At 37.4% G+C, this 19,175-nt stretch overlaps 1 protein-coding gene across 1 annotated transcript in view; it reads left to right on the top strand.

Moving 5' to 3' along the window:
- Positions 1-19,175, top strand: part of mRpL38 (mitochondrial ribosomal protein L38) — a 49,586-nt gene that overhangs the window by 8,544 nt on the left and 21,867 nt on the right. Inside the window, exon 4 of the mRNA XM_067138805.2 lies at positions 9,686-9,804. Within this exon, the coding sequence (XP_066994906.2) occupies positions 9,686-9,804 (119 nt within the window). The remainder of the gene's footprint in view (positions 1-9,685; positions 9,805-19,175) is intronic.

Genomic DNA, 19,175 nt, shown 5'->3' with positions numbered 1-19,175 from the left:
TAAGAAAATAAAATTTACTGTTTATATCGAGCGCAGTATAAATCAAACCGGAATATCTTGAAAGGGTTGGTTTTCTTGCGATTATAGCATCTTTTTTAACATTTTAGCATCGACGTGTATATTTGCTTTTTCCGCGGTAAACTGCTGAAATGCAATATACATTTTTCAGGTTGTTGTGGGCAACGGATGTTCGTAATTTCATTCGTAGATGATAATCAAAGACATATTTTATGTTCAAAGTTACTATTTTTGTGTCCCCCCATTGGGGTGACATATGGTTATTAGGTTGACTATGCAACAGAGAAAGCACATGTCACCCCTACAGGGGTGACGGCCTTTTTACCTTTGTTGTTGTGGAACACTGTGCTCTGTACTGTGAGCCTGTTGATTTACGCGCCTTTCAACGAGTTCCTTGTAATTTACAGTTTTGTGACAAGAAATTAATTCATGTTATGTGTTTCTGTGTTGAGTAAGCCATGGTTACCGATAGAGAGATAGAAGAACAACCTGAAAAGGGTTCGAGTGTTGAATCAAGAGATGTTTACATTTAGGATTTGCAATGTGATGCCACCTTTTCCGAGTCAGAATTCAACAGTAGTTTGTGTAGTAAGGACACTAGCAAAAATTCCGGTGCTGCACCGGGCAATGATTCAACCAAATCATCAGCCAGTGACAATTACTGGGGAACATTCCCAGGTTTGCAGAAACATTTTTTTATTCACACGTAGCCCTGGTTTACAATTTCATCTGAGTGCTAAATCTCAACCAGTATGTAACAATAAAGCAATAATAGACTCCAATCCACATTATTTTCCTTGCCATTAATAATTGAATTCTGATGGTTGCGTATGTCACCCCATATGAAATTCCACTGTTTGTTGCGCAATGCACAGCGTGCTGAGAAAGGAATGGGCACTGCGCTGCACTCTATGAACACCTTACGTGAACAAGCAATGCAATACAACAGCGAATGGTAGCGCTAGTTTCGTGCGACAGCCTAAAATTGAAAGGCCTGGACACATTGCCGTGTCACCCCATGAGGGGTGACATACTATATTTTGTATGAGGGTCCGTCACCCCACATGGGGTGACATCGTCTTCAAAGTGTTAAATTTTATTTTAATACTGCACCCCAGTTAACATTTTGCTGAGTAGTGGAGGAGAGATTGGTAATCACAATCGAACGTCACTGCTCTACTTTCCTGCAAAGTGTGTTTGCTCTCTCGCTTCACTGTGATGTATGTTTACTACGTAAGCTGTCCCCATTTACGTCAGGCCAGCCTGGCTGCACTGGGCTAGCCTCAACGGGCGCTCAGCTGAGCACTGGTTTAGGCAGTGCAAGCCAAGAAAATAAGTGTTCACATGCTGTAACTTTCTTCAAGTTGTTTTGCAAGATTGATTGATTGATTGATTGATTGATTGATTGATTGATTGATTGATTGATTGATTGATTGATTGATTGATTGATTGATTGATTGATTGATTGTGGTGAAGTTAGAGCTCTTGCCCCTCTCTTACACTTCACCACATACAGATTTTTACATATTACTACTACTGCTCAGCTTCCATTAATCAGTTCAGTATTTGATACACAAAATCCTTCCATGGGAGATCCTTTTGGCAACAACAAAAACTGTATACAAATCTCTCTGGTGGCTTCTTGATTTACAATGGTTTAGGCAGAATTAGCCTGAGACTCAGACATTTTCTTCCCATTCCTAGTACAGGGTTTCTGCTGTGAACAGATATAAAATCTCTTTTTATGGGTGACCCGTTCCCAACTCAAACAGAACAAAATGACTAAGGAGTGATGTTTGACAGTAAATTGTTATTTGTCCCCGATATACAAAAGATAACCGCACGAGCAATGTCACTTCTCGGTTTGTTGTATAGATTTTCTGACATCACCGATATCCACGCCCTCCGAGCCTACTATGTATCTTGCATCCTACCAATTATTGAATTCGCGTCTCCCATTTGGTCTACCTCTTCACCCCACTAATCTGAATCATATTGACCGCGTGCAGTCATTCTTCTGTGCCATTGTTAGAGCCAGAGTATCTGTTTGTCGAAACTTCAGCAGTAATCAGATACTAGACAAGTTAAACCTTCACCCGTTATCTAGTCGCAGGAAAGTAGCCGACATTAGATTCCTATATAACGCTGTTAACGGTTTATTTCGTTCTCCTGAACCTGCATCCTTCTTTTCCTTACATGTTCCAACTCGCAAAACCAGGATTAATCCGCCCCTCCATATTCCGTATTCCCGCCTCTCTCTCGTTCAAAGAAGTTTATTTATCCGCATACCAACCCTCCTTAACTCTTTATCTTCTGACAGGAACTTGGACGTTTTTTCTTCGTATGCCTCCTTTAATTGATTCCTCCTTAACTTAACCTAGTTCATTTTCTTCATATTCCTTTTTTCTCTTCTTATTGCTGTCCTCACTTTTGTACATAATATAATATTTATTTATTTATTTATTTTTACTGTACTATACCGTTACTTAAGTGTTATATCTGTATTTATCTTACTGTGCCTAGCTATAAGTTCTTCTCTTCGTTTTACGTTCAATCTTCAATTTTTCTCGTTTTTTCTTTAGCCTTTATGTTTTGTTGTTATTTGTTGTGTCTCTACAGTTATTTTGTTAGTTTTTAATTTTTTCCTCTATTTTTATCATTAGATGTTTTTCCGTCATTGTTCTTCCACTTATTTTTTATGTTTGCCTTGTGCTACTCTATTGTAAATATGTTTTTCATTGCGGAACTCTGTAATTCGGCTTCTCGCTGTTTTGGTTTCCCAAATAAATAAATAAAAAATAAATAAAGGACACTGGGTACTCCTGAACATGTGAATTATGTACATTAGCAGGCATCATCATATTAAGCATTTTCTCGGTTTATGGTAAGGTTATAACTAAGATTCTTGTAACATGTAAAGAGCAGTTTATGCTGAGGTGGATTATGGCCATATTATGGTATTTGCGGTTGTGAAATCTGCAAAATAAATACAAATTTTAAGAGAGAAAGTAACCTTGGTTCATTCAGGAACCATTATCTCGGTTGCCATTGATGCCCATACTTATAGACATGATACTGTATAGGGTTTTGAGCTTATGCCGTGTCAAGAAAATAAGGTGAAATTCTTTACGTTTTGCAGAGAATGCGGAATGTGCGGTTATGGTATGGTTGTGGGAAACAGCTGGCAAAGATAACAGTATATTTTTTGCATAGCTACCTTAACTTTAGAACATCCCAACTGCGTAATCTACATCTTTATGTCATTCTGCTTCTTCCCTTATCCTCTTCAAGTTCCTTTTTCTGCTCCTGACCTCTTGGTCATCAGTTCATTGAACTTCTTTGCTCTCCGTACATGCATCTTGTCAATATTAAAGAGAGAATTTTCCATGTTGGGTCCACTTTTTATTCCCAAGTTCCTCAAGACATTGATCTTAGCTTTTGCACCGCCATTGAAGCAGATTACTGCATCTAAATCACCCATCTTAGAGATCATCTAGTCCTACAAGAACCTTTTTTGGTATCCTCTTTCAAATACAGTGATTAAAACTCTCATTGGGATTCTGAGTGCCACCATGTAAGCATTTGGCTAGGAGTTTTACATCACTGAGATCCCTCTAAACTGGTTTAATGGCAAGCATTACCGCTGCTGGAAGTGAATGTTCTTGAGTATATGGCTCACCAGATACCAGTGTTTTTTGGTAACCACACCACGAGTCACTACCCTTCGGACAGAGTTCATGAACTGGCTGATTATCTGTGGAGACATTTGACATGGACGTGGCACATGATACACCATTTTTAAATGGCCAGTGAAAGGTATTACAGGTGTCGAAACCCCAACAAACTATATATATATTTGGATTCAGAAAACATAGGAGAATTTTATGGGACCAAAATAAAAAATCGCTTTAAAGATATATATGTAGTCTTGCCTACAATTTTTGTAAAACCTTTTAAGCTTTGCAGTTCTTATGCATATAGTTGGTGATATCTTTAATGGTTTAGGCAATGAAAGCCGAGAAAATGTTTGTGTGCTGTCACTTTCGAGTTTCACTGAAACCATTAAGTCACTACTCGACTTAATTTTCTTGCATATCAGTATTTAATACCTGAAAACCTTCCTTGGGAGATCCTCTAGGCAATAGCAAACACTGCATAAAAATCTGTCAAGGATTGTTAGAGTTATAACTCCCTATGCTCGACTTGATTTGGAATGTCAAAAACATATCAGATGTAAGGCTTTTCAGGCATTTGCTCTATTAACCAGTGTTTCGTCTTAGGTCTGACACTAGACTCATCAGAGTGGGATGTGTCAGACCCTACTCACTGACGCTGGGATGTATGGAGGTGAACTTATCAGAAGCTCTTATAAGAGGCACAGTCTGATAACTGCATACGGGAGATAAATCACCACAATGGAATTATTGCCCGCCTAGCAATTCCGAATGGAAAATTCTAAATTCCCATGGAGAGCTCTATTGGTGAAAAACATCTAATTCCCTCCATGGGAATTTAGAATTTTCTGTTTGATTTGGAATGTTAAAACTCATGATGGTTTTTTGTTGACCTTATAAATGAAAAAATTACCTATAAAATGACTTTAAAGTCATAAAAAAAGGGCTTAAAATGTGCAAAAATGACCCAAAATATGAGGAGAAATATGCATTTACCTGAAATATTTGCATTGTCCCCATTCCCATTAAATTTTAATCAAGTGAATACAATTGAGGCGTCTAGTATCAAAACCGGCCAAGTCACTGAAGGCATATTTTTCAGTATGGATGAAAAGTCTGTAGAGATAAAGCAATGATAGGCACAAAAGAATTTTTCATAGTTATATCCTTAATGGTTTAATATTTTAGTTCCGCTGTTTTGAGAAATCTGTCCAATAACGGACCATTATATTGGTATTATAAATTTACTCATTCAGGACAAATATTTTAGGTTCCCTATGGGAATCAACATCTACATCATAATGAACCCTTCTTTTTGTTAATGTAAATTTTGACTTGGCCATTTTTGTTGCAATTTTGTATAATTGTAGGCGTTTTTCTGAAACAGTATTCAATTTAAACTCCAAACCCTTGTGAAAAAAAGGAATTTAATGAAAATAAATTGACATTGTAATTACTTTCTTTATCGCAATTTAAAAAAAAAGCATTTCAGCACACATGGGATAATAATATATGAAGAAGAACATCAGAAAGCTGAGGAGAATACAAAATAGGATTTCTCTCACTAAAAGTTTGTAGTTCACATAGATCCTGAACACAGTAAAAGAAAATGATCAGCAATAATAGTCACTTATATTATAGAATCATTATTAAGATAGGTACTGGTCACACATATTAAATAATATTGTTGTTTTAGGTCTTCAATTTGCTCTTATTTATAATACAATGTCAGGCATTTCACGTGGACTACTGATGCAGACTTCAGAGATGGTGTTGGAACTCCCATGACCAGTGAAAGCTGTTTCACTTGCTAATATTATACTGTAGTTTTATAAAACTGCAGGGATGGATGATCTTGCCATGTTGAGCCAAAGTGGTTCTGCAGGAGATTTTTTGTCTTCTGTTTTAGAGACAGGAAGAGTAATGCCATTGATCACTATGTGAGGTTTCATTTGAGCCAGCGATTTTCCTCTTTTACACAGACTTCGGTACTTCTCGAGATCATTGTTGTAAAATACCTCACCATTTACACAAACAGAATTTTGTGCGAGAAACTTTGATAATCTGTATTGAAATAAAATGAAATATTATTCTTACCACTCTCGCTTTTGTTGTAGTGATGTCCACTTTGATGTATCTCTTGTTCTCTTTCTTGCACTTGATTTGGGGTTTCATCTATTGATGTTTCCATTATGTAGGACAAGGTATGAAAATAAATTTTGCAGTTCACCACTCGGAAAAAGATACACGTTATACTATGCAATAATGACAGAATACGACACACAGGAAATAGGATTGGTTTTGCGCAAATGACGTTAGAAGCCTGAGAATACGTAAGTCAGTGTTGCAAACGAACAAAATGCGAAATATTACGACTTCAAAGAATACACTGTACAATATAAGGAACGATTGTGCCTAGTGATATTATCACATTGTTGCATATTGTAACAACACAAGATTCCAGACAATAATGCTAAAACCAGACATGGCCGGTTTTGAATTCACTGCCTGCATGACTTAGCCCATTCTGTTGCACGACCAAGAATTCAGTGCGCTGTAACGTGAAGACATGGACGATTTCAAAGCATATTCTTGTTTCACGTGATAGTGCTAGACTTCTACTTCCAGTTAATAACCTTAAATCATTTTCATAAACTGTGTGACTTGGCCGGTTTTGATACTAGATGCCTCAATTAATAAGTGTCATAAATAATAATAATAATAATAATAGATATAGAAACATCTGAGAAAATAATGTTTCAGTCCTTGTTCTTAAAAGCAGTTTTTGCAAGCAAAAATACTGAGCATCTATAAGTCATAATTATTATCTAATCTCTACAATCCACTAATATTCTGAATACTACACGTTCGTTGCGGTCTGCATGTGCCAGAATTTTAACTGAGAGCAGGAATCTGTTATAGCGTACAATTCTTTCAGTGTGCCATAGCTCTGTATGCCTTGCTGCAGTGGAAGTTCGGCTCCCCACCAACTGCCGCCCTTTTCATTTCGCATATTGCTCAGAAATATTTTAGGATATCTAGAAAAATTATCCCTGCCGAATTTTGAAATGATTTTCCTTCAGTGGACTAGTGTTGGCTACTGAGTGTATGATTTGAAGCAGTGTGGTGATTCATTCAAGTGTCTGAGTGAATCGATTCACAGGAACGGTGAGCTCACGGTACATGATTCAGCTGACTCGCAGCAGACAGTGCCGAGTGGCGCATTCACCGATCAGCGAGACACAACACATGCACGGTTCATTATTGGTAACTGGACATTGGCGGGGAGCCAAACTTCTGCTGCAGCGAGACATACAGAGCCATGGCACACTGAAAGAATCATATACAATCACAGATCAGCAAGACACAACACACATACGGTTCATTGTCGGTACACTAGACATTGGTGGGGAGCCGAACTTCCACTGCAGCAAGACAAACAGAGCTATGGCACACTGAAAGAATTGTATGCTATAACAGATTCCTGCTCTCAGCTCATTTGATGCTAATACCCAGAGGGGTCTCTTCCCGCATCGCACTCACTTGTTTCTCTCCCTGGCCGCTTTCTGCGTGACTTCATGTTATATGAGACAGCGCTCTCCCGTCCTGCTGACACGTATTACCACTACAGTTTAAAATGGTCATAACTTCTGAACCATTCATGCAAATAATGTCCTGACAAGGTTATTGTAATCCTTATAAAATACTGGAGGATGTCAAACAATTTATTTTGATGAGGAGCTCGAGGATAATATCGAAATATTTATTTAATTTTAAGGAGTTATATTTTTACCGCGGACTGTAGCATAAAATCGCTTCTAGAGGGCAGCCGGTTGGAAATAGGTATGTACCATCCCGGACTTTTTTGTAGAGGATTCTATGCTCTACATTTCGTACACTTACACTTGGGGTCTATCGTTGATGGTTCACGCAGCGTAAGCCAAGAAAGCAAGTGACCGACCGACTGACATTTTTGTCTCTTTCTACGTATTTACTGTATATCGGATCACGGATACATAATTTTATAGTGGTTCACTACGTGAACAGTGTTCGTGTTGTCAGTATCTGAAGTAGAACAAGAACCACTGTACTGATTAAAATGCAGTCAACATATTGTGGAGACGTGTGTGGCGCTATAAATTGTCGGTTCACAATTAAGTATTTATTTATTTTCCACCTAGTCGATACAATGATTGCTTAAGGCAATTTTTAATGGTCAAAAGTGGTACATGTTTCGTATATTATCAACATCTTCAGCCACATAACACAGTTTAGATGAAAAATATATAAATTGACAAAGTAATGCTTTAGAGGAAGTGTCCTTAAAATTAACATAAGATTGTCAATTGTTTCACGGTAAGACTGTATCCAGACGGTTGAGGTGCTGGCCTTCTGACCCCAACTTGGCAGATTCGATCCTGGCTCAGTCCGGTGGTATTTCAAGGTGCTCAAATACGTCAGCTTCATGTAAGTAGATTTACTGGCACGTAAAAGAACTCCTGCGGGAGAAAATCCCGGCACCTAGGCATCTCCGGAAACCGTAAATGTAGTTAGCGGGACATAAAAATAATAGCATTATTATTATTATTATTATTATTATAAAATATTTTTCCGGTTAATCCGAAAATTTCGTAATCCGAACAGACTCCGGTCCCAATTAGTTCGGATTAAGGAGACTCTGCTGTAGTTCAAAGTTCTTTCATAATTAACATTCCTTTGCAAAATTTAAGAATGTTACAGTGTAGTATATGTTTTTGTATTGGACAGTTCTTGAATAAAATATTGATTTAGAAAAAAAGAGCGCTTACAGATCGAAACTGATGTGTAAACAGAGGAAAGCACTCAAACAGTGAAGCTCGTAGTTTTGCATGCCTGTTGATTTCATGATCACAACCATAGTACGTTCAATTTTGTTTGAAATCAGAACCTCAGGAATGTAATTTCAGATATCACACACTTTGATTGGCGTTTGAACTGTGGTCAGTCAGCTATCTTGCTCCCTATTTGCGAACAATCTAGCATCCTGCCAATTAATACTAGTTACTACATTTTGTTAAAATGGCCTGAAATTTTAAATGTTATATTTATTTTAAGGAAACTTCTGTTTGTTGTGTATAGATCCTAATGAACTGGACTGTTGTGAACAACGTGCAGTGATCAAAAGAGTGGATTATGACCTGTTTTTCTCTGTGAATTAAATTCTGATAATATTGTTTGGAAAAAAAATTGGGTTGAATGTGGTTATAGTTGTACTGTTACTTTAGGGACAGATTGTACCAGGTTAAGAATTTGGAAATTGCCAGATGTCCTGCAATTAAATATAAATCACATTAATTAAAACAAATAAATGTAAATGATAAATATTTTACAAGTTTGAGAGTTTGTAACATACAGTGTGTCCCACCTGCTACTGAACCTGACATTTCGTCAATAATTCCAACACCAGTGAAGATATTACAATGAACCTTGAACAACAATACATTCAGTGAGAGAGAAAGGAGTCTAGGACCTAATTATTGTGACATGGAGTAACCGCTAGCCAGCCAGTGTGATGGTTGCCAGCGGTGCCTCTCTGTTGTTCTTTCTGTAATTTGGCTGAGGTGCTTTCACAGTATTGACCAATCTCATGCTGCCTGATAATTCTCTATGGGGATATCTGACAATGAGAGAGTATTGAAACTAACCCTGAATCATAGACACCTTGAAAGCAAACAACATCAAAGAAATTTCGCCTGTGACAGCGGATGTCCTGGCAAGGACTTTCCAGAATATGGTGCATCAGGTTCAATCCTGTCTGGGCACAAATGGTGGCCATGTCCAGCGTATATTATGATATTGTCACATTCCTTACAAAACAAGGCAAGTCCTGTTCAAATTTCATTGCAAATCTGTATTGGTGTTGGAATTATTCAGGAAATAATGTGATGTGAATACTGGTAAATACAGTATATATGTTTTTAAAGATCTGTTGTACGTTCTTCAAATATTTTCAGGCTTCTGTAGTCCCAGAGGTCTCTTATGAAGCTAAGCCTGATACTCTTTGGACATTGATTCTTACCAATCCTGATGGTCATTTTACTTCAGATGATGCTGAATATGTGCATTGGTTTGTGTAAGTATATTTACTCTCTCAATTCTTAAAAAAAAAAAAAAAAAAAAAAAAAATAAAAAAAAAAAAGAACTTTTACTACCATTAGTACATACTTCAAATGACAAGTTTTTTATTGTGTTACCTTCTACTCAGATTAATTCATTTAAATGTTACCCATTTTTCAGTCAGCTATTTACAAATATTAGTTGGGTTATTGAATTGGTGTTAAGAAGAAATGAGGCATTTAAGAAGTGACTTATTCATTTGGACCAGGGGATAAATAAATGACATGACTAATCTCAGAAGTACGGTAGCCCAGTAGGAACTGCCATAATGAAAGGGAAAGATCTGTTCCCCCATGGGTGGGAGCAGTAAAATATGTCCATGATATCCCCTCACTGTTGTAAAAGGTTGTTAAAAGGGAAGACATATTGATTCACAACTAGAGAGTGTGGGTTGGTGGCCATTGGACACTTACCTGAGTTCTGACATTGCTTCTACATGCTTGTGCTAGCCTCTTCACCTTCATTTATCCTATCCAACCTCCCTTGGTCTGTTCTTGGTCCTTTCTGACCTTCAGCAGTATTAAGTTCGCAAAGTCCTTCATGACCCTTCGCTTTCTTTTGCCAATACCTTCATTCTTTAAAGGATTGGACCTCTTCCTTTTTCCCTTCTATTAACCCATTCATGGCCAAACCCGTATATACCGTATTTACGTGAATAATTCCCGCCATCGAATAATCTCCGCATCCTAACTTTAGGAAGGCTGAATTTGAAAAAAAAAATGCCAACATTAACTCAAATAAAACCCGCACTCCAATTTCGTGCCTCAATTTAAAAAAAAAACTGTATGTGGGTATTATTCGCGTAAATACGGTATACATTATTGAGCGCCGTGCCTCGTCCGCCAGACCCATATATATATGTTTTGATGCAGTGTGTACTTCACCGATCTTACAAATGAACGTGATGTCATACTTTGAGATTCCATGGAAATGCTCAAAGAAGTTCTATACGGTAGATATACCACTCCATTTTGTGTGTATTGAAAGTGATCTGGTGTTATTTCAGCTTTGTTGGAGTGGAACATCTTTCCCAATAACGTGTAGCCATCATGGCATCTTGAAGTATACATGCATCTCTTGTTGACAAAGAAATTAAATGTTTCCTCATAAACAGTGATTCTGGAGTGCTATATTTTGATAATGAAGATGGAGAATATCTAAGTGGCAATATTGAACTGCAAGAAAGTACGAGACAAAGTAATGATGATTCTGATGCGGAATTGTCAACCCTTCCTCAGATAAATTATTTTTCCCCAAATGTAAATGATTTTGATAATACCAGTTCTTGGATCAAAAATTTTATATTTCAGTAATAGTATCACCGAGTGGAGTAGCTGTGTATATTAACATGCTACAACTATGGAGCCAAGCTATGCGTTCGGCAGCCGAGTGGGTTCAAACCCCACCGTCAACTGTCCTGGGATTTGTTTTTGTTTTTGTGGTTTTCCTTTTGCACTCCCAAGCAAATGCTGGGACAGTTGCTATTCATAAGTCTCAGCCGATTCCTTCCACTACCTTACCCAGTTTCATTCACCATCATTAATTTCATATTTTCTCAGCTGAGGTTTGAATCGGGAAGGGCATCCAGCCGTAAAATATCTCACTTTATCCCCACCCCCGTATTGGGCTGCAGGGCTAAGGGGATGATATGCATTCCATTAATATTATCAGTAAAAATATATCTGTAAAAGTGCTTCTTCCTTTTTAAAAACCCAGCCCAGAGGGTTCGCCTGGTCATCAAAACTCAGCAGTGAAAAGGTTAATAGAGGGTGGTTGTCTAAAGTATGATCATGGAATCTGTGTAAACAAACTTGCATGGGCAGCATCATAAATGGCTTGTCCAATGAGGTCAGTGTGAAAGGCAGAGGAAACATAACATATTGTGTGGCTACTCTGACCACTACTCTTATACCTTCATATCTTCCACACAATATAAATAACATTTGTATGAGCGCCAGTTGCTTTTTTTTAAAAAAACAACAAAATTCGGTAGAGCATACCTCTTATATCAATTATCTCAAGGCGTGAGGTGATAAACTCACATATCTGGCAATATACAGGGATATGGATCAGGACAATATTAAATTACTGTTGCATTTCCACAATTGAGGATTGTACATGGAACTGGAATCACTTATTATAATTAAAATAAAACTGAGTTTATGACTATAATTTACGTCACAATGAACAATCATTGACGTCTTTTAATTTAACAAAAGAAATATATCGTGAGATTTGCGGTACTAAGAAAAGGAAAATTTAATCTAAACAAAAAAAGCTATTGGCATGAACTTGAAGTGAGATGTGATATCGCCGCTGATTACACTCTTCTTCAAGTTATGAATGCATAACATGTCTGATGCTTTAATTACCTGTTGTCTGCATACACCGCTGTTGAACTTGAAATTCTTGGGAAAACCTGTGAGCTGAAGTCGGGAGCCGTCTGCTGTTATCTTCTTATATAACAAGGAGTTGGCCTACATACCATGTACGCGTGTAGGGAGCTCCAATGTAATTACGTCCACTCAATATATTATAAGAAATTGGAAAATATTCTTGAAACATCTTGTGAAGTCCATCCTCACAAGAAGATGATGTTTCTTTATCAGCATAGTACCCGTCTCTGCTCGGATACAACCACCACTTGTAGACCTCCTCGATTATTACAAGACCTCTTGAAAACACAACTCTTAGCTCTGACCATCACACTAAGACCACTTCTTCCATTTGATACATCTGACTGTTACATATGACCTGCACGATATGATCTGAACGATATGAACTGAATACCTCTCCCCATCGTAGCATCAACTTATATAACCTCGCGATGACGACTCATCTCCCTACTCACTCTTCATCCCTTCCACTTCAACATACAGTAGCTGGCGAATACTGACACTTGGTCGCAATCACGTGCCCACGCACTGATGTCATCAGTCACGCGTTGTCTAAGCGTACCCAAGCGGATCGAGGATGACTATGCTGAATGCGTCACCGGGAAATCTACTTGCACACAACATTCCCAGTTAAACATAGCCTTGATTGCAAAATACTATGCCAGCCCATCTAGCCAAAGTTACAAGCCACAGCATGACAATATGAAACCAACAAATCTCACTTACTACAATACAGAATAATTACAAACAAATTTCACTTAACCTATGATTAAATACAATAATATACGTGATACCTAATTATTACAGTCTAAATGATGAGAAACAGAATATAACATCTAATGAATCGGGTTAATAATAATAATAATAATAATAATCATCATCATCATCATAATAAATACTGAATGGAATCTGTAACCCTGTTGTACGGTTACAGAACGCCTCCCTCATGAAATAATCGATTAAATGAATCGATTGATTCATGAAATATATACATAATCACCTGAAATCGAGTACACCATAGATACATGTATAAAAATGCCCTTTACAAATTGGGTACATGTTATCATCCATCTGGATGTTCGTTGTTACACATATAAAACATTGATCAATTATCATTTTCACTGTGATTATACAGTATTATTTACATACAGATTACATTTCTTTCTCACTTCTGTCGTTTCAAACGTTCATTTAGTGTTCAAAAGTAATTCTCGAAGACATTTCATTATATACACTGTCTCCAAGCACTGGAGTTTATTGCACTGCCGTGCTTCACTTAATATCACAACACACGCTAATTTCACTGAAGTCCTGTTCGCAATGCCAGCTTCATAAAATATGGTGAATTAGCATAATAATGAAAATTAATCAACAAACTCACATGATATATTTCTTAAGATTTCTTATATTGTATGTGCCTACGATATTTCCTTCCTTGTCTTCTAATGAATAAGCACATTTCCCAATCCGTTTCACTACGGTGAAGTATCCCTGATATAACAAGAAAAACTTAGAAAATTGACCAGCTTCTGCTGATGACGGGAGTGGCACTCTGAGTAAAACCTTGTCACCAAGTTCAAATTCATCCAATTTAGTCTTACAAAATTTATCATGCACAATCTTACCGTGTTATCCTTCTTAGGTATAATAACAAGTGGATTCAAATTAGGACTACATGATGGTTCGATTATATTATAATCTAGCATAATGTCAATCTGCTCTTCAACAGCGCTAGCGTATTTTAACGGAATGGGATATTTAGGTCCTACAAAAGTTGAGTTATCAATAACATTAAATTTGTGTTCGTAAAGATGTGTTCTACCAGGCCGATCGCTAAAAACATCACTATGTGATATCAATAATTCACACAATTCGTCCTTCTGACTTTCCGCTATATTACATTTCTCCACTGTCTCATACAATTCATCACTAGAATCTCTCTGTATAGACACATGGCAGACATCAATATTTTTCCTAATATTAGGAATTTCACAAGATCCTTCCGTACTAGAACACACTTTATTCGCACTAATTTCTGACAAAACATCATATGGTAAACTGACTTCCCTGCTACTCCTTCCCCAAATAAGATTGACATTACACAGATCAAAATTTAATTTAGCCTTGTGACACGTTAACCAGTCAGTACCTAAAATAACGGCATAAACTAAATTAGGCACAACTAAGCATGGTTGGAAAATACATTCTCCACTTATGTTAATGGGGACAGCTATTTGTTTATTCACTCTTTGAGACTTGTTTCCAACAGCTGTTACGATGAACGTATTCCTCACTGGAATTTCCGCTACCTCATACTTGTCTCTTAAAACTTCCTCATACAGCTTGGAATTTACACATGACTTCTCACTACCAGAGTCCAACAAAATCTTAACCTTTCTGCCCCATATCAGCAGTTCAATCGTCGGTGTAACAGTAACACTACTTAAATTATCCTCATTACATAATATAAGATCACTTAACAAATCTTGCCTTATATCTAAATTTAAATTGCACTTATAAAATTTATTTTCTACGATTAAGTCGTCACTTAAAATATTTGAATTAATTGCTACTTAGGTCACAATCATGTTCACTTACAACTATAGGCTGGTCGACATTGCCATACTTATCTACCTTATACGTGAACCCACCATTTACGGACTGTCTCAGTGACCTGTTTATACAGTCCGTTGCGCGTTTAAAGTACTTGGTTCGGTTACGACTTGTTGGTTACACACCTCAGTCGGCCTCCCCTGTTGCCTATTTCCTCTAGCGTCATTATTATTATTATGGCCTGTATTCTCCCACCTCCCAGCTTCTGGTTGATTACCATAATCACGCCTCCCAGTCCTGAAATTTTCCGAACTATTTTGATAATTTCTCTCCCTGTGGAAATTATTATTAGGTCTCTCCTGATATTCTCTTCTGTAGTTACGATTATTCATAGTCCTGTCCTGATTATTAGATTGGTTATCCCTTCCTTCTACATTCCTATTAGGTGTCCTACTATTATTCAAGCTACTACCTAAAGCATCAAAACTTTCCAACAAAATCTCCATTTCCTTAATAGTCTCCACTCTTTGCATACAAACAGCTTCTCTTATTCTATCGGGATAGTGCTTAGCCATAAGTCTAACTATATCAGCCTCAGGTCCAATACATTCTAAATTTCTCCACACCAAAACATGAGCCAAAAAGTATTCAGTCATTCTAACACCCTCGTTAGAATTATACCTGCCAAACATTACTCTCTCTCTCTCTCTCTCTCTACTCTGAACACCTTCACTCCAAAATTTAGCCATGAATTTCTCCTTAAATTCAGTTAGACTAGACATCGAGCTTTTATATACTTGAAACCAAGACTTAGTCTCTCCTACGAAAGCATTAGATAAGATCTCCAATACAGTTTCCCAGCTAATAATATTGTCTCTTAATTGAACAGCAAATTTCTTCTCCACTACTCTCATAAATTCCATCGGGTTGAATTATTTCCCAGAAAACTTAGGTAAATCATGATCTCTAGTGATTAAACCATTATTTACAATTATCTCATGTACATTCTTACTATCACGCACTTCTTTCTGGAGTACTCTCTGGCAACTCAGAAATTTTTCTTCCACTGTTTCCTCAGCCTTTTCTTGAATTTTTCTTAATTCCTCCTGCAACTTTTCTTCCGATTCTCTCACCTTCTGTGATAATGATTTTTGTTCACTCTCTAGATCACCTACTTCTCCAAGTTTTCTTTCCACCTGTTCTACCCTACTAATACATTTCCTAGTTTCTTGCCCCACTGTATTGGTTATCTTTTCAAACCTTTCTTCTACTAACTCATTGATTTCTCCTTTATTAGACTCGATCTTGGCGCCTAATTCATCAATCTGTTTGATGCATGTCTCACTAATTTGCTCGATTTCAGTATGGAGATTGCTCCGACCCAATTCCATCTCAGCTCTGATGTCACTACACTCCCTATTTACCTTACTTTCTAAATTATTAATTTGCTTACTTATTTCTAACACCTTATGATCTATCTTATTACTAACATCATCGATCTTCTTATTAATACTAATACCCTGAGATTCAATTTTCTCACTCATAATATTATTCTGAGATTCAATTTTCTCACTAATAACCGTTTCAATTTTCTCACTCATAATATTATTCTGAGATTCAATTTTCTCACTCATAATATTATTCTGCTCAGTCATTTTGGACATCAGCAAATTAAATAAACCCAGGTCAATCACCCCTTTACTTCGATCTTGCGTGACAGCGTTTTCCTCAGTTTCTACTATTTTCTTACTTTCAGTAGGTCCCACCTTAGTCACCAACTTCCTATTTATGTTACCACCTTGGATTTCCTTGGACACAATAACCTCAGCCTCATCACCTGACTGCATATTGCTATCCTTGTCCATCTTCGGTTTCCTACTAATTTTTCGCGATCTCAAAGCTATTTCCCCTTGCACTTCCTCTGACATTACCCCTTAAATACAAACTTCAACAAAATGACCTTCCTAACATTACTCGGTGAATTTAACATGTGCGTACTCATTAAAAGAACTGATCTATGTATATTGCCATTCAGAAACACTTTTTCTGAACCTTTCGAGTCCCACGTTGCTGGCGACACTTTGTGGCTACTCTGACCACTACTCTTATACCTTCATATCTTCCACACAATATAAATAACATTTGTTTGAGCGCCAGTTGCTTTTTTTAAGGAAAACAACAAAATTCGGTAGAGCATACCTCTTATATCAATTATCTCAAGGTGTGAGGTGATAAACACACATATCTGGCAATATACAGGGATATGGATCAGGACAATATTAAATTACTCTTGCATTTCCACAATTGAGGATTGTACATGGAACTGGAATCACTTATTATAATTAAAATAAAACTGAGTTTATGACTATAATTTACGTCACAATGAACAATCATTGACGTCTTTTAATTTAACAAAAGAAATATATCGTGAGATTTGCGGTACTAAGAAAAGGAAAATTTAATCTAAACAAAAAAAGCTATTGGCATGAACTTGAAGTGAGATGTGATATCGCCGCTGATTACACTCTTCTTCATGTTATGAATGCATAACATGTCTGATGCTTTAATTACCTGTTGTCTGCATACACCGCTGTTGAACTTGAAATTCTTGGGAAAACCTGTGAGCTGAAGTCGGGAGCCGTCTGCTGTTATCTTCTTATATAACAAGGAGTTGGCCTACATACCATGTACGCGTGTAGGGAGCTCCAATGTAATTACGTCCACTCAATATATTATAAGAAATTGGAAAATATTCTTGAAACATCTTGTGAAGTCCATCCTCACAAGAAGATGATGTTTCTTTATCAGCATAGTACCCGTCTCTGCTCGGATACAACCACCACTTGTAGACCACCTCGATTATTACAAGACCTCTTGAAAACACAACTCTTAGCTCTGACCATCACACTAAGACCACTTCTTCCATTTGATACATCTGACTGTTACATATGACCTGCACGATATGATCTGAACGATATGAACTGAATACCTCTCCCCATCGTAGCATCAACTTGTATAACCTCGCGATGACGACTCATCTCCCTACTCACTCTTCATCCCTTCCACTTCAACATACAGTAGCTGGCGAATACTGACACTTGGTCGCAATCACGTGCCCACGCACTGATGTCATCAGTCACGCGTTGTCTAAGCGTACCCAAGCGGATCGAGGATGACTATGCTGAATGCGTCACCGGGAAATCTACTTGCACACAACATTCCCAGTTAAACATAGCCTCGATTGCAAAATACTATGCCAGCTCATCTAGCCAAAGTTACAAGCCACAGCATGACAATATGAAACCAACAAATCTCACTTACTACAATACAGAATAATTACAAACAAATTTCCCTTAACCTATGATTAAATACAATAATATACGTGATACCTAATTATTACAGTCTAAATGATGAGAAACAGAATATAACATCTAATGAATCGGGTTAATAATAATAATAATAATAATAATCATCATCATCATCATAATAAATACTGAATGGAATCTGTAACCCTGTTGTACGGTTACAATTGATACAGCACTTTTGACTGTTAGTTTTGAAGCAGAGAACATGTCAAAATGGGTGAATGTGTTATTTTTCACACTGAAAATAAAAAGCTCCATACTAATAATACTCTAATAATACTCTAAATAACGATAGCCGAAAAGAAGTCAGGTGCTTCACATTAGAAAATGTGCGTATGCACGAAATGGTATGCAAGACCTTCAGTGCGATCTTTATTTTCTCACGTTCTTCTTGAGACTAGCTGAGAGAAAATAAAAGGATCGTGTGCCGCCAGGCTCCACCTTTTCCCAAGTAATGTCATGCGCAACGATCTTTCACATGTTCTGTGAACAGACTGGTTTTAATTCCTCTTAAAACAGCAGTCACGACTACCCACACTGTTCAACACTTGATATTACATAATTAAGATATGAGTAGTGTGTCTCGATAAATCAGAGAATAAGGACTGGAATGAACAAGGAAACCCCCTTTATGAATACATACTTAGATACAAAGAACTATTAAATATAAAACAAAGGTGTTCAGCAAACAAACCAACAAGTGTGACATCATGATGTCACAACTAACCCCCCCGAGAAATGGCTGATGACAACACACCCTTGCCTCCCCTTCCCCCACCGGATCACGCCAGCAAGCAGGCGATGGCACACCACTGCTTCACCAGGTCGATGATGGTGGACACAGACCAACACCCAGAACAGCCGGCACATTTCCTATCCTCGCCGCTGGATGGGGGCTTCATTCGTTCCATCCCTGACCCGGTCGGCAGTGAGAGTACGTAGGTGCTTTGAAAAGTTCTCGGAATGTATTAGAATTATCTTACCTCGGTGGAACTGCTTTTATTTTTCAACAT

Source organism: Anabrus simplex, chromosome 1 (genome assembly GCF_040414725.1).
Source record: "Anabrus simplex isolate iqAnaSimp1 chromosome 1, ASM4041472v1, whole genome shotgun sequence".
Classification (NCBI taxonomy): Eukaryota; Metazoa; Arthropoda; class Insecta; order Orthoptera; family Tettigoniidae; genus Anabrus; species Anabrus simplex.
This window is presented reverse-complemented; position numbering and strand designations above follow the sequence as displayed.